A 27,619-nucleotide genomic window follows, 5' to 3' on the forward strand; every position below is an offset into this window, starting at 1 on the left:
AGACTCAGACCAATCAAGCAATTACCAGTCACTTGGCCTTTTTGCAGAAATACACAAACCGTGTAGAATCGCTTAATTTTATCCCCTCCTAGCCTCTTCACATGGAAATTGGCTGCTCGGGCGAATGTTATTTTTCACTGCAGCGATATGTAGAAGAGCGATTAACACACTCGCTCGACAAAACTCCTTCCCCGGGCCATTTGGGGAGTTGCACGCGTTCACACCCCAGGCTCACCCCGATGAGCCTTCACGCGGAGCCTTTTTGTTTATGCAGGTAGCAGCGGAGAAAGGGGAGGAGAGGGAGCGCACCTCTACATATGCATCAGGCCGTGAGGGTTATATAAAGACTCAGGTCTGGGGCCTGGTGAAAAGGGCTAGGATTGCCCGCGAGCTGGTAGTCTTCCGCAGTTTTCCCCCAGGCCATGGACATTGCCCAGAGCTCGGAGAGTGGAGCCGGCGAGTGGGCGCGCTGCCGCCGCCTGCTGCCCGAGGCCTCCAGCGACCAGACGCGGCGCGGGGGTGCGGACTCCGGGTACTGTGGCTCCGCGCGGCCCTGCGCCTTCCCTCCCGCGCGCCCCTCCCGCGAGCGCCTCACCCAGCTTCTCCCCTCAGCTCCAGGTCTCCCCGCCCCGTACCCGCGCTCGGCTTGGGTTGCTACTCCCCGGCCTGGGCTCATGTCTCCTGCGCGCCTTGTGCTCCCTACCCTGCAGATCCGCAGGCTTCTGGAGACCGTGGGTTGACCCCCGAGGTGAGAAAGAGGAGGAGGCGCCGCAGCAAGCCACCGAGGCGGTGAGTGAGCCGCGCTTTCCGGGCCGCACCTCCTAGAGGCGCAGAGGATTGCACAGGGTAAAGACGCGGAGCCCCGGGAGGGGACAAGCACTCGGCCTGTCCCTCGCTAATACCCTGCCTGCCGGAGGCTCTCCAGGTGCTGATGCGGCGGGTGTGTCTCCCAGAGCAACTTGGACACGCAGATTGTGCCAGGAGCGAAGCTGCTGAGGGCCGCGGGGTCGCATTCCTTGCGGGCGCGAAGGACGCTGGGTCGGTCGCACAGGTTTCCAGTTTCTAGTGAGGAGGTAGGTGGTAACTGCGATTCATCTCCTTTCGTCCCCAGGTGCCGGATAGCCCTGGAATGACGGGAGCCTCAGGAAAGCTTTCCCAATACAGACACCCAGTCAGGTGAGTGAAGGGCGTCACTCCTCCAGCCCCAGGAAAGACAGGTTTCGCACAGCCCAGCTCAGCAGCTGGCCTTGCTGTTTTTCTCTTAGACAAATGTGTCTTCAAGGTTAAGACTATTTTATTTTCCCACTTCCAGATGTCCGTTTACTCATCACATTGGGAAAAAAGTGTAGGCGTTCACGCTTCCACCTAAAAAAAACTGCTAATCACTGCATTCTCAGTAAACCATTAAAAAATGTATTTTGAAGAGGGAAAGTGGCTGATATAGTAAATGTAGAACCATGGCAAAATAGGGTTCTGTTTTGTTTTGTTTTAAATGCTAAAGGGAACGAATGAAATTGACTTCACACCAGGCAGAGTGTGTATGTTCTTACTCTTTTGCAAACCAGAAGGAAGAATGGGGTTCACAGTTGGAGTACGGCAGCAAATCAAGCTTGATATATAAGACAAAAGTGGAAATGTAACAAAATCATGAAGACCGTAAAAGAATATGTAAGACAAAAGTGGAAATGTGACAAAATCATGAAGACCATACAAGGGGTCAAAAGTTATTAAAATACAATGAGGAGTTAATATACTGTTCCTAGCCACAGGAAGGAGCCCTGGTGGCGAAGTGGTTAAGGGCTATGGTGAGCTATGGCTACTAACCCAAAAGTCTGCAGTTTGAATACAGCAGCTCCTTGGAAATCCTAGGGGGCAGTTCTACTCTGTCATATCGGGTTGCCAGAATCGTCTGGATGGCAACGGGTTTGGTTTTGTTTTGGCCACAAGAAGCTAGCCTTTCACTAAGATTCTTTATAGCTTTTATTCAAGTGTTAAGGCTGCTAATTCTGCAGTTTGCCTGCTTCAGAGAGCTGTTAAATGCATATTTAAACCAAACCAAACCCATTGCCGTCAAGTCAGTTCCTACTCAACTACCCCATAGAGTTTCCAAGGAGCGCCTGGTGGATTTGAACTGCTGACCTTTTGGTTAGCAGTGGTAACCACTTAACCACTATGCCACCAGGGTTTCCATAAATACCAATAAATAGTTATTTCCTACTATGTATAAAATTTTTTTTTTTTTTATGTGCTAGCACTGGTGGAGGACACAGGAGAAAAAGAATCATGGAAGCATGGCAACAGCTATAATAGTTTAGTCTGTTTTACAGTTAAGTACAGGACATGAAGTGCCTAACCTGCCAGGAGTGAGTGGTGAAGGGCCAGGAAAGGTATGTGTCATAGATTGTGGTTACCTGACTGAGTCTTGAAGCAGTTAGCCAGATTGTGGGTAGTGGGTGTGCAGAGGAGGCAAAGTTAGAAGAAATAGTGTAAGAAAAAGAGATGCAGGGTTGTGGAACAGCATAGCTCCTTCTGGGAGCTCCAAGGAGCTGGGATTTGGGTTTGTGAAGCTGGAGTCATTCCAGCAGGGTAGCCAGAGGCCAAATCTTCTTGTCCCTGTACACCTTGGTACAGTTTTGTCCTTATCCTGGAGGTAGTGTTGGGAACCCATGGTATTTATTCTGTAGAATTTTAATCAGTAAAGTGGTGTGATCAGATTTGTGTTGCAGAAAAACCACTCTGGAAGAGATATATAGGCTCAGTTAGATGCCAAGAGTAGGACTAAATGGGAAGCTATTCCAGTTGTTCAGACAGGAAATTATGAAGGGCCATTCTAAGGCATTGGAAAAAGGAATGGGACAGTGAATTTGAGGAATGTTTAGATCGCAAAGTAAATTAGGCTTTATAATGTGCTGAATATGGTAGGTGAAGAAGAGGTAAATGATCAGAACAGCTCCCAAGTTTCTGGCTGCTGACCAGGTGAATGCTGTACTGATTGGAAATGAGAGCTTGGAACAGATTTGAGGAGCAAGATAAAGAGTCTAGTTTTCCTTTATCTTATTTAGTGGCTTATGGGGCATCCAAATAGTGATGTCCAGTAAAGAGCTGCATATATAGGTAGAGGCCCAGAGTCAAGATCTTAACTAGAAATCATCTTGAGATCCCTTGATAAATGAACAGTTTGAGAAATCATGACAATGGGTCAGGTCATCCTGGATAGTGTAGAGAGGAAAGATGATCACTCTCAATAAAGCCCTGGGAGAAGGCCAGCATCAAATCAGTGTACACAGAAAGTCTGCAAGGAAACTGAGAAGAATCAGTCCAAATGGAAGAAATCAGGAAAAGTATGGAGCCCCTGGAAGAAAAAATGGTTCATAGTGAAAAATTCTGGAGAAGAGAGTATGCTAAAGATTAAACAATATTCTTTGAGTTTGACAGTTCACGTTTTGACAGTTTCAGTTACGCATTGGGAAGTGGTGACCCTATAGGACAGAGTAGAACTGCCCCATAGGGTTTCCAAGACTGTAAATCTTTACAGAAGCGGACTGCCACATCTTTCTTCTATAGAGTCGCTGGTGTGTTTGAACCATCCAACTTTTGGTTGGCCGCTGAGCACTTTAACCACTGCACCACCGGGCTCTTTACTTCTTATATAACCAATTACTTCCTTTTCTGAACCACTGTAGCAATTTATATGTACTACTGTTAAACTTTTTTTTTTTTACTGTTAAACTTAATATTATTTTTATTACTTTCTATCTTGACTAGTATTGTGTAAGGATTTTTTTACTCAATTGTCAACTTCCTGAAGGTGTTGTGTGTTGTCCAGTTGATTTCAAGTCATAGTGACCCTATAGGAGTGAGTAGAACTGCCCCATAGGGTTTTCTAGGCTTTAATCTTTGTGGGAGCAGATCGCCAGGTTTTTTCTCTTGCTGAGCAACTGATGCATTTGAACCATCAACCTTTCAGTTAGCAGCCAAGCACTTAACCATTGCACCACTAGGGCACCTTTGTCTTTAGGGTAGAAGCCATGATTTATTAGTTTTTAAATTATGAATTATGTCTTGTACAAGGGGTAAGTAAAATATTTATTGAATAACCAAATAATTTGGCATTTACTTACTTAGGCATTAAATTATAAACTATTTTTTACCATTTTGGTGTAAACACTTATAAGCTACATTGACCATTTTTCTACCTTTTTTAAAATGAAGTATACTGTACGCGATGTTACCGTCCCTTTGTTTAGGATTCAGGGCCACAGTAATAAATATCAATTACCTCGGGCTGTAATAGAGTGAGGCTCTCAGAGGCCATATGGATACAAGGGGCTATTTATTCTACACTAAAATGATGGCACTGTGCTTGGTGATTCAGCCTTATCCATGCTGCTTTTTTTTTCTTGGATGAAGAAGAGTAGAAGCCCAGATGGCAAGATTGATATCTGTGAGATTTTTGGAATTTTGAGGTAATCATGTTTATATGCAAATTATTTGTATAAAACCAAAATTATTATCTCAACTTTTCCAATATGGGGTTCCCAAATTTACTTGGGTGTAGAATAGGAAGAGAGGTGGATCGAGGTTTGGGTGAAAGGTAGCCTTCGTACACCTCAAATTGTAAGTGGACAAATTTATAAAAAAAATTTTTTTTGTACTTTTTAAACTTATCTATAACTAAAAAAAAAAAAAAATTTTTTTTTTTTTTATAACTAAGAGTTAAACCTATGAGCTTTAAGCAAGGTTCTAGGTGATTTTTGCCTTTGTGTGTAAGGAGCATAATATTTTGTTGTCTTTATAAAGTTGGCTATTGTTGGAATTTTTAATATAGAGGTAGGATTCACATTGTTCTTCCCAAAGAAACTTGGATATTGGAAGACAAACTTTTCTTCCGTATCTGGAAAGTAAAAATATATCCATGATGCCTGAAGTAAGCTAAACATTACCTTATTCTTGCACAGGGTTTAGTGTGAATTTGTTTGATCCAATTTTCAGCTTGGATGAAGATGAAAACAAAAAATCAACTAGTTGTTGAGACTTTGGCAAATGTACTCCATGAAAGCCATGATAATAGCATTTTTTAACTCTGTATCTAAAGTATAATCAATTGTTGAATGTATGGAGCTCTTAAAATTTTATCGTTTCATGAGCATAAGAATTCTGCATGTGAAAAAATAAAACATATTATGTTGTCTGCTTATTTCAGACTATTTTGGCCAAAATCAAAGTGTTATGATTATTTATATCAAGAAGCAGAAGCTCTTCTGAAAAATTTTCCAATTCAAGCCACAATTTCATTTTATGAAGATTCTGATAGTGAAGATGAAATTGGGGAGCTGACCTGGGATTCAGAAAATTAATCTGATTAGTTACTTTGGATGACATTCAGAGCTTATGGGATTTAAATTTAGTGTACAAATGTATCATAATCCTTTAAAATAATTTATTTGTATATAAGTTATTAATAAAATGAAATGTTTTATAATTACATGGTAGTTTGGCCTTTTTTTTCCCCCCTAGAATTCAATGCTGGAATTTAAAATAGGCTCCATTTACAGAATTGTCTTGATTCTATTGTAAACATTTGGGTTTTACGAAAGATAATTTTTGGTTCTTCATCAAATTACAAATTTATCTTTAGTTATAATTTTGCAAGGAATTACAATATTTAATTTTCGAGATTGAATCCTGTAACATCTGCTATTTCCTACTAATTACCATTGGATGTTGTAGTTACAGTTGAAATTACCTTATTAGATAATGAAGAAAATTCACCTTATGCTACCAGTCACATATGTTGTTTGCTAGCAAATGGTGAAAACACTTTAAATCATTGTCTAGAATTAAGAATGGGAGTCAATTTTAGGGCTATTAAATAAATTTTTAATAAATGATGAGTCCAGTAATTTTCACTTTAAATACTCCTCTGTGGTCCTTAAATCTAGTGGTAAAACAGCATGATGTTCAATATATTTAGCATTAGATTGCAAAACTCCCCCTCTCCCCAGAATTAAAACAAATTGTTTAAATGAGAATGAATTTCATGAAGGCTGAAAAAGGAGAGTGCCAAGGCAATAATTTGATAGCATTTTTCCATTTCTCTCTAACCCGTTGCCTGTTGCCGTCGAGTGGATTCCAACTCATAGCGACCCTATAGGACAGAGTAGAACTGCCCCATAGGGTTTCCAAGGAGCACCTGGTAGATTTGGACCACCAACCTTTTGGTCAGCAGCCGTACCTCTTAACCACTACACCACCGAGGTTTACATTTCTGTCCAACAGGGAGCTAAGAAACTTGGCAGATATAAATGGTCACGAAAGAAAAGTGTTCCACTGAAAAAAAAGAAAGTTTACCAGGCATTTTCTTGGCCTGGGTGAAGGGTTCTCCAACATCATCCACCTTCCTTTGTTTGGTTCTCTGCTCCTAATATTCTCGTATAAAAATATTCTCCCGGGAAGTAAAATAAGCAATTATCAGTGATAAACTTTTCCTACATGGACTTGAAGAATACGTCATCATTTACGAGAGAGAAAAAATGAGCAATTTCCAAGGTAAAGGTAACATAGTAAACTATGGTTATGAAGTTCTTTTAGCTGCAGTAAAATCTTTTCACAACATGCATTTCAATTGCCAATAAAAAATGTGCGTGCGTGTAATAGTCCAGAATAGTAATGTGTAGAGGTGAAAGTTAGAAATGGTTACCTAGCTAAGAAATGCCTCTTACTTGAGTGGCTACATATATCCACACATTTTTCCTTCTATTTGAAAAGACACTACAAACATAACTTTGGTTTCCAGGTGCTCTAAAACTGAAATAGAGGTAGCAAGTTCAAACCATGGCAATATGTCCAGAATTGGAAAAGTTAGTAATGGGAGGGTGGGGTGGGTGTGGGGGTTTATTTAGAGCTACGTTTCTTCTGAAAACTTTTTCCTCTCACTAGATTCTACCCTCAGGATCTGTATGTTCCCCCAAAAATCCCCAAAGGACATACAAAATACTTACCAGGTCACCAATCTAGGCCTTGGACATTAGGGACTGGTGTTTACCTGCACAGTGTCTGTACTTCTCTCATTAATATGTTGGAATAGCATGAAGATCTACTGTCCATTATCCACTAGGAGCCCTGATGGCACAGTGGTTAGGAGCTCAGGGCACTAACCAAAAGTTGGCAGTTTGAATCCACCAGCCACTCCTTGGAAACCCAGTGGGGCAGTTCTCCTCTGTCCTAGAGGGTTGCTATGAGTTAGAATTGACTTGACAGCAACAGGTTTGGTTTTTGGTTTTTTACTACCAGGGACAAATATAATGTAGTTTACATATGACACTTCATTTAATCCTTATAAAAACCTAATCCCATTATTCAGACAGGGAAAATGAGGCTTTGAAATACTAAAGGAACTTGCATAAGGCTGCCCAGTTATGTGCAGGATCTGCATGCAAGCCAAATCTGTTTGACTCTCAAACAGATATTTTTTTCAATACCACAGTTAAGGGTGAGCTGGATCAGCACACCTTGTAAGTTAAGTAAGGAGGAAGAACTTGTGAGTGGGTGAATGGAGCAGAGGGTGACTTTACAAGACTCTTTTACTCATTTGTCAGCCATTAAGGGGGGTGCTTAGAGGTGAGGTTTTCTCCTTATCTCACAGGAGTGGCTGTTTGCATTTGACACCTTAGCTATTAAAGGTGTGAAGTTCTGTTTCCTGTACAGCCTGTTGCTTTAGAGGAGTGAATTTCAGAGAGATGTTGTTCGGTGCGGTTGAGTTGGTTCCAACTCAAACCAAAAAACCAAGCCCAGTGCCATCGAGTCTATTCCAACTCATAGCGACCCTATATGCAACAAAATGAAACAGTGGTCCTGCCCAATCCTTACCATCGTTTCAGCCACTGTGTCGTTTCAGCCATTGAGTCGATCCAGCTCATAGAGGATCTTCTTTTTCCCTGACCCTTTACTCTACCAAGCATGATGTACTTCTCCAGGGACTGATCACTCCTGATAACGTGTCCAAAGCATGTGAAAGGAAGTCTCACCATCCTTGCTTCTAAGGAGTGTTCTGGCTGCACTTCTTCCAAGACAGATTTGTTAATTCTTCTGGGACTTCATGACATATTCAATATTATTTGCCAACACCATAATTCAAAGGCGCCAATTCTTCTTCCGTCTTCCTTATTCATTGTCCAGCTTGCGCATGCATGTGAGACCATTGAAAATACCATGGCTTGGGTCAGGCGCACCTCAGTCCTCAGAGAAATAGAAATGCTTTCATAGTGTTATTCCATGTTTCAAGTCATGCGTTAGGACTGTTTAGCAATGGACAGAGACTGGTGTTCTGGATTAACAATACTCGAGGGGAATTTATTCTCAGACTCAGTCAGCACCAGGGCCAAGGAACAACTGCCTTTAATGCTCTCTTAAATCTTTCCGCGAAATAGCTGTCACCTCCCTCAGTGCTGAAGTTCGGGACCAACTGAGCATGCGTCTTTCTCCTCAGCCGGCGGTCCCTCCCTCCATTAACCCCGCCCTTCTCGTTGGCTCCGCCCCCGTAGCCTCAACGTGCTGCGTCATGGCGCGCCTCACCCCGGGCGACCCCGGAAGTGAGTCAGGGGCTTGGCCTCTGCCCGGCCGCTGAGCCGGAGCCGGAGCCGGAGCCGGGGGCCCTACCTGCAGAGGGGTCCTGCCGAGCTAATCTGTCCGGTAGCGGGCCCCGGGCAGGGCCCAGGGCCAGGGGTTCAAGATGCTTAACGTCCCTTCCCAGTCCTTCCCGGCCCCGAGCTCGCAGCAGCGCGTCGCCTCGGGGGGGCGTAGCAAGGTAAGTGGGTGAAACTGCAGGTCTTCCCAACCCTCGCCTCCTGCCGGCGTTTCGCGCTAATTAATGTTCAACCTATTTTCTGTTTTCCGCCCCTCTGCCATTTCAGTCCTCTCCAGCTTTCACCCCCTTCTGCCCTTGCTGGCGACTTCCTTCTGATCCTCTTCCATCTCCAATCCTCGAACTCGCCAATCTCACTCTCCCTTATCTGCTGTCCTCTTTTTACCCATCCCTTTATCCCGCATTGTTACTTTTCTTCCTCCAAGCCTTTTCCCGCTAATTAAATTCAGACGTATTTGACAGGGTCAGGCACTGTATATGTCGTATTGTAGGTACTTGTATTAGTTTCCTTCCCTCAACTTCTCCTTTTTGCTCTTTTGTTCTCCTCTTTCCGACGGAGTTGTGAGTGATGTCGGTCGCCTAGCAGAAGGGAAAGGCTGGGCAGTGGTGACCGTGACCAAGCCGCCAAGGGTGGTGGGTCGTGGAGCTAGGAAGGATTGGAGGAACGAGAACAAATGTCTACAAACCTCCGATCAGGTTTACGGATACTTCTTCTCCAAGCCATACTTTCTTCATCTGGTACCTGATTGTGTCATCACTGCCTCTACTGATATCACTTGCTGTTTATTGCTCTTGAGGTTTTGTTGAGTGTTGTTACTGTTAGCAACAGGTAGACTACAAATGCATTTTTTTTTTTTTGCAAAATCGAGTAATAAAATTGGCTTCTATGTTCATTGCAGTGTGAGTGTTGTCTGCTCCTGTTACTTGTTTGTTTCTTACTTTGTAACCACATCCACATTTTTTGTTTTGTGAGACTTCCCCCTACTTACACCACTGCTTTTTCTTTTTCATTTCTGGACTCTTAGGTCTAAGCATCATTTGTGGCTTTCACCGACTTTTTTTTTTTTTTTCAACTTGGACCGGACCCTAGGTCAGAATATGGGCTTCAGGGATCTGTAGATTTCATTCGTTTTTCAGAGGTCTTTAGGCCCAATTGGAATTTGTTCATTGCTTACTGATAGCCATGTATGTTGTGTTTTGAGTGCTTTACATGCATTAACTTGTAAAGTTAACAACGATCCCATGAAGTGAATACTTTTATTATCTCCTTTTCATAGAAAAGGTAACTAAGAAATGTTGCCTTAAACCCTATAGGCTTGTTGTGATGTGACTCTGCTTGTGACATTTCATTTACTGCTCTATTTATCATCTGGCCATTCAAACATGTGTCTTATTTTTCCTGGATGTTTTAATCTCTTCCTCAAGCTAAGTACTTGATTATTTATAGTCTTGAATAGTATAGTCTTTCCAGAGAATCTCTGAATTAGAATGTAAGAGTTCCTGCCCTTCTTTATTAAAATTGCCTACCATGCCCTCAGCATCCATTTAAGGTGAAAACTTAGGGCAAACATAAAAGGTTCATATGGCCAAAGTGAGTCTTCAGGTCTAAAAAGAGAACAAAATAAGATTATTGTGCAATCAAAGGAAAACTCAGTCTCTCGTGAAAAAAGATAAACATGTCAGAATCTGAGTCAAGACTGAATGAAATGGGTGGAGGTTGTATATCATGATTGTTAAAAGCATGGATTTTTGTAGCCTGAAACACTCAGATTCCTTCCCCAGCTATACCACTTAATTTCTTTGTGTGCAGGTTTCCTCAGATGTACAATGGGAATAACAGTCTGCATCTTACAGGGTTGTCAATGGGATTAAATAAGATAATGCTTCTCTTAGCACAGACTTGGTATAAAAAAAAAAAAAAAAAAAAAACCTGTTGGCATCGAGTCAGTTCCAACCCATAGCGACCCTATAGGACAGAATAGAACTGCCCCATAGGAATTCCAAGGAGCAGCTGGTGGATTCAAACTGCCAGCCTTTTGGTTAGCAGCCGTATCACTTAACCACTGTACCACCAGGGCTCAGGAAATTTTACTCACCCTTAAGCTTTCATTCAGGTCTCAGGAATTATTGGGTAAAGTCCTTAACACATCACCTGGCATAGATTGTGTGCTCAGTGTGTGATTGCTGTTATTTCTACTACTACTACTACTCCTGGAATTGTGATCCCTGATTTCAAGGAGTTCATTCTCATAATCTACGCAGATTAGTAAACAGACAGTTAATAATGCTATAAGTACTGTATAGCAAGGTGTTATGACCACTTGGGAGCTGAGATCAGAGACAGCTTCTGGAGGAAACGTCTGAGTGTGTGTGGGGGTGTGGGGGATTGATTCAGAATGAGGAAGCAGCACTTGTGTGAACAAGTGCTTGATAGCAATCAAGGAGTTAGTTCCCATTTGGCTAAAAATGGAGCAAAAGTTAAAGCATGGAGCGAGTGAGGTAAATTATGATCAGATTATGAAGGGCCTGGTAAACCACTCTTAAGGAATTTAGACAATATAAGGTAATGTGGAGGTCCCTGGGTGGCACAAATGGTTGTGCTCATCCACTGACTTAAAGGCTGCTGCAGAAGGAAGGTCTGCTTCCATAACGATTACAGCCAAGGAAACTATGGAGCAGTTCTAGTCTGCAACACATTGGATCTCCATGAGTCAGAATTGACTCAACAGCAATGAGTTTGATTTCTTTTTTTTTTAAAGGAGATATAGGGAGCCACTGAAGGAGGGAGAGCCTGTGATTAGATTTGCATTTCCCCGTGAATTATGGAATGAAGAGAGACCAGTGACTTTGGTTTGGGATGGGAAAAATCATTTGCTCACATGTTACTTCATTTATTGGGACCAAGAGACCTAAAGAGTTTCAGTGATGATAAGAACAGGACAGTATAGATTGGTAAGGCACACAGATCTATTGGATATCTATTGATCTGTTGGATATTTGGATATACCATAGTAGGTATATTTCAGGAAAATGAGGAGTATATACTTTCTTGAGTGTGCCTGCTTTTATATTACATATTTTGTTGGTACTATATTACAAACTAATGATACAAGTTTGGGCAACAGTCCTGTCCCATAGAGAAATCTTGAAAAATTTCCACTAGGTTGTCTTAACTGGTCGAAATACTAATAATATCGCTCATCTAAAAAGTCTTGAAAATGTATTTTGTTTTAAAAAAAAAAGATCCCATTATCAAATCCTCTAGGCAAGTTTCGACAATAATAAATATTTTAGGCTTTGAGGTGCATCATCACCACTGCCTCCACGACTACCACCACACATGTAAAAACTATTCTTAGCCCAAGGCCTGTATAGAAATAGGTACCGGTCTTAGCTTGCCAACCAACTCTTTTGCAGCTGACAGAAAGGTTGAAGGTTGGAGTCTACCTAGAGGTGTAACAGACCGAAGGTTCTTGTCCTGTCCTATTAGCTGATCAAAATAAGATGGACACTACCCCACCAGTTGCATGGGAAACAAAGTGGAAGTTTCTCATCTGTGCAGACAAGGAGCAACACAGGGCCTAGTGACCATAAGGCCATGTTCTTGCTGTCTGAGGGAGTTAAGGAGCTTTTTATTTCTGATGGCGTCTGGGGGTTGGGTTTGGTGCCCAGAACTCTCCGCCCTTAGCCCTCCCATGTCCACATTTGGAGGTCCGGATGTTAAATCATGTCGGTGATGTTCAGGTCCAAGGCCAGATTGAGGACACAATTCTTCAGATCCTGCACATGCACGGGGTTCTGGCACCAAATTCAAAGTGTGCTTAGGGCTGCAGCGTGGTCAGGCCAAACCGCAGTTAGAAGCTGTGGCTTGGTGGGCTGTAGTGTAGGGGGGACTGTGGAGGAGCAGGGAGAAGTCTCGGCTGAGCCTTCAATCCCTCCCAAACATGTTCCTTTTAATCTTAAAAAGGGTTTAGGGCCAAACGTCTCATCTTTTGTTGCTTCTTCTTGCTGGCTAGGAGCGCTGGCGTAGAACTGGGCTCTAGCTGGAACCTGCTCGGGGGAGGTGGGCTGGTGTCTCCGTCGCAGCGTCATTTGTAGATGTAACTTCTGAAGCCTGGAAGACAAAAACTTTACTAAAAGGTTAAACAAACAAGGCCTGAATACAAGCAGCAGGATGACCATGGCCAAGGATCTTAGAAGGGCAGGACACCAGGTTAAGTTCAGGATTGCTGCCTTTTCTATATCCCAGATAGCTTGTGAAGTTGGGCTTTGGTTGAACTTGTGTAGCCACTTACTATGGAGGGACTCGAATCCTCAACAAGCGGCCAGGAGCCCTGTTACTGCACCTGCCCCAGTTAGGATTCAATTCAGTGCCCTCTTTAGTCTACAACCTGAGGCTCCGCTGGAGGCTCAGTGCATGCAGACACTGGTGCCTAAGAGGAACTTTAAATTCTTAGGAAACATCGACCAGTGGTTGTGACAGGGCTGATGTAGGAAGCTGTCTATTCACAGCCAGGACAATGACAGGTCGGGTTGCGGTCACCCAGGTACCAGCCAGACTCACACACTCAGAGACATCTACCAGGGGCACACAAAGATTCAGTTATGGCACAGCCACCAAGGGTGGCACCAACTCACTCGAGCCAAGTGCCGCTCCACAAGTTTGGGCCCAGGGGACCACAAAGCCCAGATTGGTGCGCTCAGCACATGGGGCTTTGGTATTTTTTTCCTTGTGGCATTGTAAAAGTGTTTTGGAAGTAAATGAATGTGCCCGGGGGATGTAGGCCCCACATGGTTGGGCAAGCAATAGTCAAGGAGCAAATAAAAAGTTCTTGGGAAATTTTTGTGTATCTTCTCTCAATAGGTATCTCCATGTAACAGACTTTGTCAGGTTAGTCTGGAGATAAGTTGTCTCATTCCAGTTGTCTGGGGTTTTAGCAGTGGAGTCAGTGAGACCCTGGATAGTCTGTTGGACAAAGTCCCTATTGTAATTAATAAAAGATGGGCTCAGGGGGAGACCCATTACATGGGGAATCTAGTGGTGTTTTTAATAGGTGAAGGCACCTGGACCGGGACTGCCTCTACATTTTCTTTAGTTCTGGTAGGGGGGATGAAGCAGACCCAGTGATCTTTTAAGTGGAGATCATTTGAGGTGCTTATGAGATAATTATTCTGCCATTCAGGGGGCCCTGCTTTTCCTCTAGAGAGACATAGGAAATAAACGAGCAGGATATAAGGCCGCATATAGGTGGTAAATGTGAACAGAGTCGTGAATAACAACCTGTACAATCACTAGGGAATGACAGTCAACTGGCACAATTGACTATCACTTTAAATCTTTTGAAGCCTGGCTTTCTCAGTTATTACCATCTTGCCAATTACTGTTCTGCACGGCTTGTTGTTCTGTATTGTGAGTAGGAGCCTGCTCGATGCGAGAGTTGTGGATCCACACTCCCTTTCTGGCAATCTTGATTGCAGTGCTAGGGGTTTGTTCTCTTGCAGGGTCTGTAGTGCTCCAGGTCTTGACACAGAGAGAGAGAGAGACTTCAGGTTGTGGAGGAGTCTGTCATGTCGTGTACCTGTAAAGAGAGTCAAGCATCCCTGCCACAGAATACAAATATTTTTTAATAGCGAGCTAGCTTTGTGCATGTTTCTAAGCCTCTAACTTATTCTCAGAACGCAGAGTAATCAAGCCCTCCCACAAGTTATGGAGGAGGGGAATCCTGTACATAACCTCAGAAAGGCTTACCTTAAGTTTGGTTTGAGGTGCAACCCTAGTCCTGAACACAGCCAAGGGAAGGGTCTTAGCCCATGTTAATTAGGTCTTCTTGTAAGGTTTGGCCCGGTGGGCTTCAATAGTCCAGTTTACCTTTTCCTGCAATTTTTTTCTGGAACATATTCCTGGTGTTTAGACTCCTCTCATGCTGCCAAGAAGATCTTGTCTCTTTTTTTGGTAAGCAGTGGTCTTTAATATTGAGAGGAACCATACAGAGTGACGAGTGGTATAGAGCCAGCTGTTCACAAGAGTGTAAAACCTGATCCAGTAGCAGAATAAATCAATATATTTAGGTTTTTCCTGGAAACCCAGGACAGTCCAGTCTGGAGCCAGCCCCCCCTTTCTTCTCCACCTTTCTACTTTCTCACCTTTTTGTTTTCTCTTCATTCTTCTTGCTCTCTACCCTTTTATTCTTCCAAGCCTCATCAGTTGTTTCTTCCCTGTCTGTCCCCTATTTTTGCAACTGTAAAGGTCATCTGTAGCTTATGGCAAGCTAGAATCAGTCCCTACTACTGGGGTCACAGTTTTCGCTGCTCACTTGGGTTATAGGTCGGCCCTTTGGTGGCCTTGGGCCACTACTGTATCTTCCTGTTGATGTCCTCTGCAGTATACCACAGCCAGAGCAGCGGGGAGTGACACCGCATCAAGGAGTTGTAAAATCTGTTGGCTCTGTTTGATTTTTTTACTGTCCCAATTTAAAAGCTCTCTGCTTCCACAAAGTCCCGTATACATGTAAAACTGGCAACGTGTACTCCGAATCTATGTGAATGGTCACTTACTTGGACTTGGCCAGCCACAATGCCAGAATCACCACAACCAGCTCAGCTTTTTGGGCTGAGGTTCCATCTGGGAGAGCATTTGCCTCGAGGACCTCGGTGTGGCTGACAACTGTGTAGCCCACTCTCCTTTGGCCACCTCGATGAAGCTACTCCCACCTGTGAAGATCTCTAAACTGGTGGCTCTTAGAGGTTGATTTTGTGGGTCTGGACAGCTGGCATGGACCAGGCCACCATCCAGACACAGTCACGGTGGACGGAGTCTCCCAGGGACAGAGTGGGAAGAGGGGTGCCTGAATCTGGAGCAGCAACAGATCGGACGGACGCGCTGGGATTACCGACTAGAGAGGTCTGGTATTGAGTTTCTCGGTACTTAGTCTCTCTTGGGACACTCTCTTTACCAGTGGCCCTCTTGCTCACAATATGCACACTGGTTCCCTCCCAGCGGGGGTCAGGACCGGGCCTTGCTAGGGTCTGCGGGTCTGTTCCTCCTAGGGGGCCTATGCTATTTCTGTACTGTTGCTGCTGTTGCTGGTAGGACAACTTGGCACTTCCTGCTTTTGTTTTCTTCCCTGTTGTTATAGACCTTGAATGCCAGTTCAACTAGCTGTTCGATACTCATAGTTACCCTCCCTCTATTTTGTGAAGTTCGTTCCCAATATCCGGGGTATACTGTCTATATAAAAATATTATTGGCCACGTGAGCATTTGTTGGGTCCTTTGGATCTTGATCAGTATATTGTCTAAAAGCTCTATAACTCTTTCGAGGAAGGTTGCAGGGTCCTTACCTTTACACTGGTTAATTTTATACTTTTTTCCAATCTAATAGCTTAGGCACTCCACATCTAAGGCCCACGAAAAGACAGTCCGGATACCGGGTGAGCCTATGGTATTCCACTGTGCGATTGTGGTCCCAGTGGGGTCTTGACGGGGTAGGATGTCATCGACTGCATCTCTGGTCCATCGAGCATCATGTTGCCTCTGGACTTCTTCTCCGGCCTTGTCTAGGACCATCTTCTTCTCTTCCGGGGGGAGAAAGGTGCTTAAGAGAGATTGACAGCCTGCCCAGGTAGAATCAAAAGAGTTAAAGATGATAGTAAACAGTTCATACAATGTCTTTGGTTTCTCTTGACATCCTGAGGTGTTATTCTTCCAGCTAATCAGATCCGCTGTACTAAAGGGAACCTGGCTCCAGTTCACTACTGGAGTTGTTTGGTGGAGGGGGTACTGGCCAGGGGCTAGACCTCCCTGTTGGCTCTGTTCTGGCTTTGCGGCACCCAGGGCCACATTTGTCTCTCGATAGGGTGTCCCCCGCCTCGTATGGGGGGCTAGCAAGGGGAAATTCCCAGGACATTCGAACTGCCCTCTCTGGTTAATTCCGTCCTCCCCCCCTCCCGCCACAGCACCTGGCACAGGTCCAGGAGGCAAGCCGCACATGCTGCTGGAGTTGTAGGGGCTGTTCGTCACTAACCCTGGCAGCGGCGTGGTGGACTTTCTCATTTTTCCATGATTACAACCGAATTTATCTCAATTCTCTGAAGTACATCTTAAGGGTGAATGCTTTGGAATGTTTTTAGGATTATCCCTGTCCCTACACCTACACACTCGCACAAAGACACACAGACAGACAAAGAACACCAGTTTTAAACACATTCAGACAGGATGGCCCCTACCAACCTAGAGGAGTGCCCATCAGACAGATAGACAAAGAATACCAATGCAGAAAGGACGTCCCCTAAACCAAAAACTGAAACGTGAGCCAAAACCAAAACCAGGACTTAACCAGAATCAATGACCATAAATTAAATTACCCATTTTCTGCTGTCGGAGAACAGAGATAAAGACAGGGAAAGGGGAAAAAAGTATTCAAAAGAAAGATTGTCGCAATGGCAGGGCAACCCCTGAGGGACTTAAATACCTTCTATCAACTACTGATAAGCCTTGGGTGATCACAGATGGACAGAGATTGTCGCCAATGGCAGGGTGACCTGATACCCTTGGTTTCACATGTGGCGAGGGACCCCAGCTAGGCTGAGGATGGGTCCCAGGGGCCACGACTCCCCACTTCCCTGATTTTACAACCCTCGGGGTCGGGTCTTAGCACCGTGCTGTTGCCACCCTCTTCTTTGCCTAGCTCCCTGGGGGGACTGTAATCCCCCTCAGTGGGGATTTTAACCCTCCTTAGATGACCAGTGGAACAGCCTGGTTTCGCACACTTACCTTAATTCAGAGGCTTTTCCCATCAAGTTTCCAGTTTCTGTTTCTGAGCTGAGGTGGGGACCCAGTGGACCTTGTCCCAGGGCGGGGATCATGGTGGCCACTTGAAACTCCTTACCAACCAAACAGGGTTGGGGCACGCCTTAAGGGGTTGCAGGGGTCCGGATGCTCACCACGCAGGTTTTGGAGTCCTCAAGTCCCGACCAGAGTTGCCAAAATCTGTAACCGAGCAAGGGTTCTTGTCCTGTCCTATTAGCCAATCGAAATAAGATGGACACCACACCACCAGTTGCAAGGGAAACAGAAAGTGGAAATTTATTGCCTGTGCAGACAAAGAGCAACACGGGGCCTGATGACCATAAGGCCACGTGCTCACTGTCTGAGGGGGTTGGGGGAGCTTTTTTTTTCCAGTGGCATCTGAGGGTTGGGTTTGGTGCCTGTAACTCTTCGCCCTTTGCCCTCCCATGTCCACATTTGGAAGTCTGGATGTTGAATCATGTCCGTGATGTTCAGGTCCAAGGACAGATTGAGGACACAGCTCTTCAGGTCCTGCACATGCACCAAAATCTTGGTTCGCGCATGCGTGGGCTTCTGGCACCAAATTGAAACTATGATTAAAGCTGTAGCGTGGTCAGGCCAAACCACGGTTAGAGGCTGTGGCTTGGTGGGCTGCGGGGAGGGGACCATGGTACAGTGAGGGGACGTCTCGGTGGAGGCTTCAGAGGCACCTTGGCAGAAAGGCCTGGTGAACTTTCTGACAAGTCAGTCACTGAAAACTCTGGAACACAGTTCTACTCTGGCACACATGGGTTGCCACGTGTTGGAATCGACTACCACTCGCTAACTGGCCCTGAGGGTTACAGCTTTATTATTTTCCATTATTTGATAATCTTTGTCTCTCAGTGCATGTTTAGAAAACCGATTGTTGCCTAGTGATTTGTAATATTCTGTTTATATTGACTATCCAGAACCTCAGTGTTTATTTTTTCTTCCATCAAATATGTTTTGATTTTTTTCCTTTTTAAGTATATATATATATATTTTTTTTTTTTTGAAATAATATTTTATTGTATTTTAGGTAGAGGTTTACACAGCAAATTAGGTTCCCATTTAACAATTTATATACAAATTGTTCTGTGATGTTGGTTACATTTTTCACAGTGTATCAGCATTCTGGTTATTTCCATTCTGTTTGTTCTGTTCTCATTAATCTAGCTTCCCTGCCTTTCTTTACCATCTCATCTTTGCTTTAGGGTAAATGTTGAACGTTGTAGTTGATTGTTTAAGGGAGCACAGTACTCACGGGTTATATATTGTTTATTTTATAAGCTGTTTTGATTTTTAAGGTGAAAATATTTTAGTCCAAAGAGGTGAGTGACTTGCCAAAGTTCTGTAGCAAATTAGTGGCAGAACCAGAATCAGAACTCCTTTTCTCCCTCCAGGTTCAGTACTCTTCCTATGATCCATTATGGTGGTAATTTGTGTGACAGGCTAAGTCCTACCTGATAGCCTGGATATTTTATGTTCTGTTTATAATTCTAACACAACAAAAACAGTTTTGATGGCCTCCTACAGCTGTAAGAGAATTGTTAGATTTGTGTTTTATTATCTTTGTTACAGGAATTAGAGTATTGAAGTAGCATGAAGACAAGCAGCAGGAAGAAGGGGAAGCAAGGAACTTGAAGCCAAATTTAATTCTTCCCGTTTCCTTTTTTAGGTTCCTTTAAAACAGGGCAGAAGTCTTATGGATTGGATTCGACTGACTGAAAGTGGAAAGGACCTAACAGGATTGAAAGGAAAGTTAATTGATGTAACTGAAGAAGAACTCAAAAAACACAACAAAAAAGATGATTGTTGGATATGCATAAGAGGTAGGTGGTATTTCTTCGGTACTTCAGAAAATATTGATTGTGCTTTCAAACTATAATGCTATATAACTCCTTGATCGTGTTATTTGGTGATACAGTTTGCCATTAGATAACAAAAATATGTGTTTTAAAAAAAAAAAAGAAGTGTTTTAGTGGACAGTAAATGATAAAATTTTGACTTAGGATAGTATTTATTCCTTACCTAATAATTTATGTTCTGATTCAGAAAACAGTGAACTTATGAAATGAAAATTTTTTTCTAGCATCTCTGTACTGAATTCCCTTTGAAAGGAAACAAATATCCAAACATACAGTTTATATTGAGTAACTTCCCACCTCAGTGCCTTGTAACAAAATTCTGTCAGGGGAAAAAAATTATTTCTGAGAATCTGGAGTAAATCAGAAAACCCTGCATTAAAGATTCTTTCCTAAGAACCTTCAGTTTACACTTGCAGCAGTTTTTATTGTTATTTACTGTATATGTCTTAGCAAGACTAGTTACCTGATTTTTCAAGCCTGTAGTAAATTAGAAGTCCCACTAGAAATGGGTGCATAGAAAGGGGAGAGCAGAGTGATAGGAAGGTAGATGATAAAAGCAGACATCGTGCTAGCCAACAACCTGCTGTGTAGGAGGGGAGCAAAAATCATGAAGAGAGTATAGAACTACACAGTGAGCATCCATAGTGATGCCCTTGAGTCATCTAGATGTGGTTAACTATGACCACTATTTTCTGTCTAAAGAGAAAGGGAAGTGTGTCCTTTATTGCTCAAAGCCACCTCACCTTTCCGGCTAAGTATTTTCTGCTAAACTCGGTGAACTGGAGGTCATTTTCCCAGGAGCATCCCTCAGATGGCCTAGGCTATGGGCATGTTTGAGTTTTGTTTCTACAGTAGAAAGTCGCTTCTCTAGAAAATTCACTTACGTGAACTTTTCATTTCCCAGGCGATATTAGATAAATGAGGCACTATAATACAGTAGTACTATCCTGTTTATTTGATGTATTCATGGGGACTGGGTTGCTGTGTTTGAAAAGTAATATACGTACTTCTCCCAGTTAAATATCTCTTTTGATAATCTGAGTGGTATGGTACCTCTTCTGATAAGGTCATAATTTAATCATAACTTTTAAAAAAGTTTCTGTTGGAAAATGTTCTACTGTGTCAATAATAAAGCTTTTTCCTGCTTTGCAAAAGTAAGGTTTTTTTTTTGACAGAATTTGGATTTTTGATTTTGTCAAGAAGCACTCATTCAATTTAGCCCCTGCCCTTTGAGCTTCCACTCTAATAGGTTAGACAAGGCTGAATGAAGAATTTGGTAGACAAGACAAGGCTGAATGAAGAATTTGGTAGACAAGACAAGGCTGAATGAAGAATTTGGTAGACAAGACAAGGCTGAATGAAGAATTTGGTAGACAAGACAAGGCTGAATGAAGAATTTGGTAGACAAGACAAGGCTGAATGAAGAATTTGGTAGACAAGACAAGGCTGAATGAAGAATTTGGTAGACAAGACAAGGCTGAATGAAGAATTTGGTAGACAAGACAAGGCTGAATGAAGAATTTGGTAGACAAGACAAGGCTGAATGAAGAATTTGGTAGACAAGACAAGGCTGAATGAAGAATTTGGTAGACAAGACAAGGCTGAATGAAGAATTTGGTAGATAAGACAAGGCTGAGTGAAGAATTTGGTAGACAAGACAAGGCTGAGTGAAGAATTTGGTAGACAAGACAAGGCTGAGTGAAGAATTTGGTAGACAAGACAAGGCTGAGTGAAGAATTTGGTAGACAAGACAAGGCTGAATGAAGAATTTGGTAGACAAGACAAGGCTGAGTGAAGAATTTGGTAGACAAGACAAGGCTGAGTGAAGAATTTGGTAGACAAGACAAGGCTGAGTGAAGAATTTGGTAGACAAGACAAGGCTGAGTGAAGAATTTGGTAGACAAGACAAGGCTGAGTGAAGAATTTGGTAGACAAGACAAGGCTGAGTGAAGAATTTGGTAGACAAGACAAGGCTGAGTGAAGAATTTGGTAGACAAGACAAGGCTGAGTGAAGAATTTGGTAGACAAGACAAGGCTGAGTGAAGAATTTGGTAGACAAGACAAGGCTGAGTGAAGAATTTGGTAGACAAGACAAGGCTGAATGAAGAATTTGGTAGACAAGACAAGGCTGAATGAAGAATTTGGTAGACAAGACAAGGCTGAATGCAGACTTTGTGCCATAGGAGGGTTACAAAGAAAGTGATATCAGACATGGGGACTAGGAAAATCAGGGATTCCTGGTGGTGCAGTGATTAAGAGCTTGGCAGCCAACCAAAAGGTCTGCAATTTGAATCTACCAGCCACTCCCTGTGGGGCAGTTCTACTCTGTCTTAGAGGGTTGCTATGAGTTGGAATAGACTCGACGGCAACGGGTTTGGTTTTGGTTTTTTTTTTTTTTTTGTGGTGGAGATCAGCCTTGAAGCACTGGACAGACTGTCAACAGGAAATGATTAGGGAGTGTATCCAAGTAGAGGAAAAGGCTGAAACAAAGGTGCAGACATAGAAAAGCTTGAGGTATGTTCTGGGACTTAGTTTATCTGTTGCAGAGTTATAAGAAAGAAGACTGGAAAGGCAGGCTAGGCCAGATTGTGGAGGACCTTGAAAGCCAGACTGAGAGAAGTATGTTCTTAATTTAAGTGGCATTGTGATCTTGTGTGTGTTGTGTGTGTGTGTGATCTACTGGAGAGATTTGAATGTAGGCACAGCGTGAGCAGAGCATACCTTGGAAAAATAAATTTGGTGGTAGGTGCGGAGTGTATTGAAACGAGACAAGGAAAGCATTTGACTCATTACAGTAGTATGTACAGGTGGTAATAGGAGCTGAACCAGGATATTGACAGACAGCAGAAAGTAGGATGAGTGTAAGATGAACAGAGTACTGGCAATTTCTGACATGTCCCCAGATGGAAATTAAAGAAAGCACATGACCAAATGTAATTGTCTTTTTCTTCATAAACCAAAACCAAACCAAACCCGTTGCTGTTGAGTCAATTCTGACTTATTAGCGACCCTATAGGACAGAGTGGAACTGCACTATAGGGTTTCCAAGGAGTGCCTGGTGGATTCAAACTGCTAACCTTTTGGTTAGCAGCCATAGCTCTTAACCACTACGCCACCAGAGTTTCCTTTTCTTCATAGTGGTCCTAATTTAAAATACCTCCGATAGCTCCTTAAAGGAGGAACGTGTGCTAACTTTAGCTTTGAATATCAGAGATCTGTTAGGAACCAAGTTTTAATCAAAGCTGTACTGAAGCATGGTATCTTTTTTTTTTTTCTTTTGTTAAATATTAATTTCTTCATTTTCTAACAACTGCTCTGTTTTTAGATCAGCTTTTAATACAACTGATAAGGTTGAGGCAGGAAAATGAATTCTTTAAGAAACCTTAGAAAATGTACAATTTAATGTGGTTTTTATAATAATATTTTGGGTACTACTTTCTTTTTTGAGTATGTAGCAGCAGTTTTGCTTCATCTTCAAGTATGCTGAGCTTGCTCGTGTTCCTAACAATGATGACATGGAAAGAGCACTTGGCTGGCAGCAGGCCCTCTCTGAACCTCAGGTCTCTCTCCACAGTAAAACGTGGGTGTTGGCCTGGAATGATTTCTAGGGCAGGTATATGGAGTCCCTAATTTGTTTATTTTATTCCCACCATTTTCTGTAAAGTAGGTAATTATTATAATACAGGAAGAATTAGTTGTCTGGAAATTCGAGAGAATGGGAAAGTAGTGCTTTGTCAGAAATATTACTGAATTTAACATTAATTCATGCTTTTGTTGGAAACCCTAGTGACGTATTGGTTAAGTGCTACAGCTGCAAACCAAAAGGTTGGCAGTTTGTATCCACCAGGCGCTCCTTGGTGAATACTGGTTAAGTCAGGCTCACTCAAGATAATCTTCCTTACTTACAGTCAGCTGAATAGACACTTTACATTTGCTTTGCAACAGCAGCACCTCCATTAGTGTTTGATTAAATAACTGGGAACTGTAGCCTTTGTAGCCTCGCCAAGTTGACATATTAAAAAAAACCACCACGGGGAGTATTCCCTCCTTTTTTCTGGAAGACCTTGTGTAAAACTGTATCCCTACCCCCACCTCAGATGTTTGCTGGAATTTATCTGTAAAGTCATGTATTTTCTTTGTCGGGAATTTTTTTTTTTTTTTTCAGTTGTGCTTTAGATGAAGGTTTACTGAACAAATAGTTTCTCATGAAACAATTAATACACATATTGTTTTGTGACATTTGTTGCCAACCTCACCATGTGTCAACACTCTCCCCTTCTCGGCCTTAGGCTCCCCATTTCCATTTGTCCAGCATTCCTGTCCCCTCCTTTCCTTCTTGTCCTTGCCCTGGGCTAGTGTGCCCATTTAGTCTCATTACATGATTGAGCTACGTATATTATTGTTCTATGGGCCTGTCTAATCTTTGGCTGAAGGATAAATCTGAAGAGTAACTTCTCAGGGTTTCTCCAGTCTCTGTCAGACCAGTAAGTCTGGTCTTTTTTTTTTCTTTTTCTTTTTTTAAATTGTACTTTAGATGAAGATTTAGAGAATAAACTAGCTTCTCATTAAACAGTTAGTACACATATTGTTTTGTGACATTGGTTGCCAGCCCAACAACATGTCAACACTCCCCTTTTCAGCTTTGGGTTCCCTATTACCAGCTTTTCTGTCCCCTCCTCCCTTCTCGTTCTTGTCCCTGGGCTGGTGTGCTCATTTAGTCTCATTTTGTTTTATGGGCCTTTCTAATCTTTGGCCAAAGGGTGAACCTTAGGAAGGACTTAATTACTGAGCTAAAACGGTGTCTGGGGGCCATACTCTGAGGATTTCTGCAGTCTCTGTCAGACCAGTAAGTCTGGTCTTTTTTTTGCAAGTTAGAATTTTGTTGTACACTTTTTTCCAGCTCTGTCTAGGACCCTCTATTGTGATCCCTGTCAGAGCAGTCAGTGGTGGTGGTAGCTGGGCCCCATCTAGCTGTGCTGGACTCAGTTTGGTGGAGGCTGTGGTGGTTGTGGTCCCTTAGTCATTTGGACTAATCTTCCCTTTGTGTCTTTGGTTTTCTTCATTCTCCCTTGCTCCAGATGGGGTGGGACCAGTGGAGTATCTTAGATGGCTGCTCACAAGCTTTGAAGACCCCAGACACTACTCACCAAAGTAGGATGTAGAACATTTTCTTTATAAACTATGTTATGCCGGTTGAGCTAGATGTCCCCCAAAACCGTGGTCCCCTGCCCTCAGCCCAATCACTCGATCCCTCAGGGAGTTTGGATGTGTCTGTGAAGCCTCCATGACTTTCCCTTGGTCAAGTTGTACTGACTTCCCCAGTATTATGTACTGTATTACCCTTCACCAGAGTGACCACTTGTCTGTTGTCTATTTAGTGTTTTTCCCTCCCCTTCATTGCAACCATCAAAGATTGTTTCTTTCTGTGTGCACACCTTTTCATGGGTTTTTATAATAGTGATCTCATATGGTATTTGTCCTTTTGTGATTGACTTATTTCACTCAGCATAACACCCTCCAGATTGTTGTGAGATGTTTAGCAGATTCATTATTGTTCTTTGTGGGGAACTTTTTGATTAGAAATTTAATTTTTAAAAAGCATATAGTGCTATTTAAATTTTCTGTTCTTCTTGTGTCAATTTTTACCAGTTGTGTTTTCAGTGAATTTATTTTGTCTGAGTTGTTGAATATATTAGCATAAAATTGTTTACAATATTCCCTTATTATCTCTTTAATTTAGGTATTTAGCCTCTGTAGGTTCTGTAGTACTCTTTCTTCTGTTTTTCTTGCATCAGAAAGACATTCCTTTCAAAGGCATCTTTCTTTCTAAGATATTTCTGTTCTAAAGCTAGTCCCTTTGTGCTCTTGTCAGCCCTCACTAGCTACCTCTGTAACCTTGAGCCTATTGCTTATGTTACATTCTTTTATATCCTCAGTTCTTTCTTTCTTTAACTTCCAGTAAATATAAACAGGTCAGTTTAGTGCGAAGATTGCATATGCCTGATAACAAAGGTTCAAAATACATGAAGCAAACATTAATAAAATTGAAGAATGAAATAAAAATCTACAATCACAGTTGGGTATTTTAACATCCTCTCTCAGCAATTAATAGAAGAACTAGATAAGAAGCAAAAAAACCCACTGCTGTCGAGTCAATTCCAACTCATAGTGACCCTATAGGGTAGCATAGAACTGTCCCATAGAATTTCCAAGGAGCACCTGGTGGATTCGAACTGCCAACCTTTTGGTTAGAATCAGCAGACATAAAATAATGAAAATAATGTGCAGTTTCTCTACTCAACACAAGATGGCAGAGTAGCTACAGTACTTATACAGACCTTTGTAATGCAGTTAAATACACCATGATTATACTGTGTGAACATACTTTTTCCCTTCGTTTATTTAAATAGAGCCTACAAAATAAACAGTGGTAAATAGTTGAAATAAGTAGGAATATTGTGATATTGTGACATATTGTCTGATACATACGTGACAGGCATTAATTTTTGTTGAATGAATATAGAATGGGGCTTTGGAGTTAAATCTATGTTTGAATTTTAAGACAAAAAATATTTTTTAATCCAATTACAAAATTACCTCTTTTACTTGGACAGCAGCTGTCTCAGAATCCCTTTACTCTTAAAATTTATTGAGGACCCGAGAGATCTTTTGTTTATATCTATGTTGATATTTACCTTTTAGAAATTTAAATTAAGAGATTAAAAAAAACAGTTTTAAATTAATTAAAAAAGAATAAACCGCTGTGTATTAAATAACCCTCATACGCTGCTGGTAAGAATGAGCAGTTCTGGAAAAGGTTAAACATAGGATACCATATGACTCAGCAATTTCACCCCTCACTGTGTACCCAAGAGAAATGAAAATATGTCCGCACAAAAACCTGTACATTTGTGTTCACAGAAACATTATTTATAACAACCAAAAGGTGGTAAAAACTCAAATGTCCATTAATGAAGGAATGGGTAAACAAAATGTGGTATAAATCCAAACACAAAAGGTCACATAGTGTGTGATTCCATTTATACGAAATGTCTAGAATTGGCAAATCTATAAGGTGATTTTATAAAATCTATAAATTTATAAAATCTGTTAATCTATAAGGTGATCGTATAAGGTGATACAGTGGTTAAGCACTTGGCTGCTAAATGACAGGTTGAACCTTTCAGTGATTCCGTGGCAGGAAAGGCCTGTCTGCGCCCCTAAAGATTACAGCCTGGGAGACCCTATGGGACAGTTCTACTCTGCCCTATAGTGTCACTGTGAGTCGGAATCTACTCCATGGTGCACAACAACAACCACAATAGAGGTGGAAAGTAGGGTTAGTTGTCTAGGGCTGGGGCTAGGGAATGGGACTGGAAGGTGGCTGCTAATGGGTGCGAGGTTTCTTTTTGGAATGATGAAAGTGTTCTAAAATTGACTATGCGATAGTTGTGAAACTAAATATGCTACAGGTTTCTGCAGTAACATGGATTACATTGTTCGAGCTGTACAACCACTCTCACTAATCCTTTTTCAAAATATTCCACCACCGTTAACATATTTTTAAGCAAAATCTTACTCTTTCTCCCTCCCTCTCATTCCTGGTACCAACTAATTTTTGGTTTTTATATATTTGCTTGTTTCATATGAGTGACATCATACAGTATTTTTTCTTTTGTGACTAACTTATTTCACCCAGCCTAACGTTTTCTAGGTTCATCCATGTCGTAGCATGTATCAGGACTTCATTTCTCTTTATGGCTGAGTAATATTCCACTGTATGTATATATCACATTTCGGTTATCCATTCATCTGTTGGTAGGCATTTTGGTTATTTCTACCTTTTGGCTGTTGTGAAAAGTATGGTGATGAACACTGATGTACATGTGTCTGTTTGCATAGCTGCTTTCAGGTCTGTTAGGTGTATGCCTTAGACTGGAATTGCTGGTCACAGGATAATCCTTGGTGTAGGACCGAGCATTGTTTCCTTCTGTTGTACATAGGGTTGCTCTGAGTCAGAACAGACTCTATGGTACCTAACAACAACCACAACGTGGTAATCTTACGTTCAACTTTTTATGGAACTGCCAAACTATTTTTCACAGTGACTGTACTGAAATGGTTTATACTCTTTTAATGTCATTAGTGACAAGAATCTGATAGGAGGAGTTGCTTCTCCTGCTGACTTTGTTGTTGTTAGGTGCCATTGTGTTGGCTCCACCTCCTACCGACCCTATGCACAACAGAACGAAACGCTGCTCAGTCCTGTGCCATCATCACAATTGTTGCTATGCTTGAG

General features: G+C 42.3%; 2 protein-coding genes across 6 annotated transcripts in view; both read left to right on the top strand.

The window, feature by feature from the left end:
• Positions 1-422: 422 nt before the first annotated feature.
• On the top strand, positions 423-5,357 carry RIPPLY2 (ripply transcriptional repressor 2). Its single transcript, XM_049873866.1, has 4 exons — positions 423-532; positions 711-789; positions 1,112-1,176; positions 5,204-5,357. Exons 1-4 carry the CDS (start codon positions 423-425, stop codon positions 5,355-5,357), a joined length of 408 nt encoding a protein of 135 aa, XP_049729823.1.
• Positions 5,358-8,579: 3,222 nt separating this feature from the next.
• Positions 8,580-27,619, top strand: part of LOC126083152 (cytochrome b5 reductase 4) — a 107,349-nt gene continuing 88,309 nt past the window's right edge. For all 5 annotated transcript variants that reach the window (XR_007518729.1, XR_007518728.1, XM_049896554.1 and 2 more), the window contains exons 1-2: positions 8,580-8,806; positions 19,131-19,284. Coding sequence is in view for 3 of the 5 variants with exons in the window: in XM_049896554.1 (XP_049752511.1) it covers positions 8,732-8,806; positions 19,131-19,284 (229 nt within the window). In the remaining 2 variants the exon portion in view is untranslated. The remainder of the gene's footprint in view (positions 8,807-19,130; positions 19,285-27,619) is intronic.

Source organism: Elephas maximus, chromosome 1 (genome assembly GCF_024166365.1).
Source record: "Elephas maximus indicus isolate mEleMax1 chromosome 1, mEleMax1 primary haplotype, whole genome shotgun sequence".
Taxonomy (NCBI): domain Eukaryota; kingdom Metazoa; phylum Chordata; class Mammalia; order Proboscidea; family Elephantidae; genus Elephas; species Elephas maximus.

Excerpts from the sequence above, each read along its gene's own strand:
- RIPPLY2 (XM_049873866.1), top strand. The coding sequence starts at position 423 with ATGGACATTGCCCAGAGCTCGGAGAGTGGAGCCGGCGAGTGGGCGCGC. Across the intron at positions 533-710 it reads CGCGGGGGTGCGGACTCCGG|ATCCGCAGGCTTCTGGAGAC; the intron begins GTACTGTGGCTC and ends CCTACCCTGCAG. Across the intron at positions 790-1,111 it reads CGCAGCAAGCCACCGAGGCG|GTGCCGGATAGCCCTGGAAT; the intron begins GTGAGTGAGCCG and ends TTTCGTCCCCAG.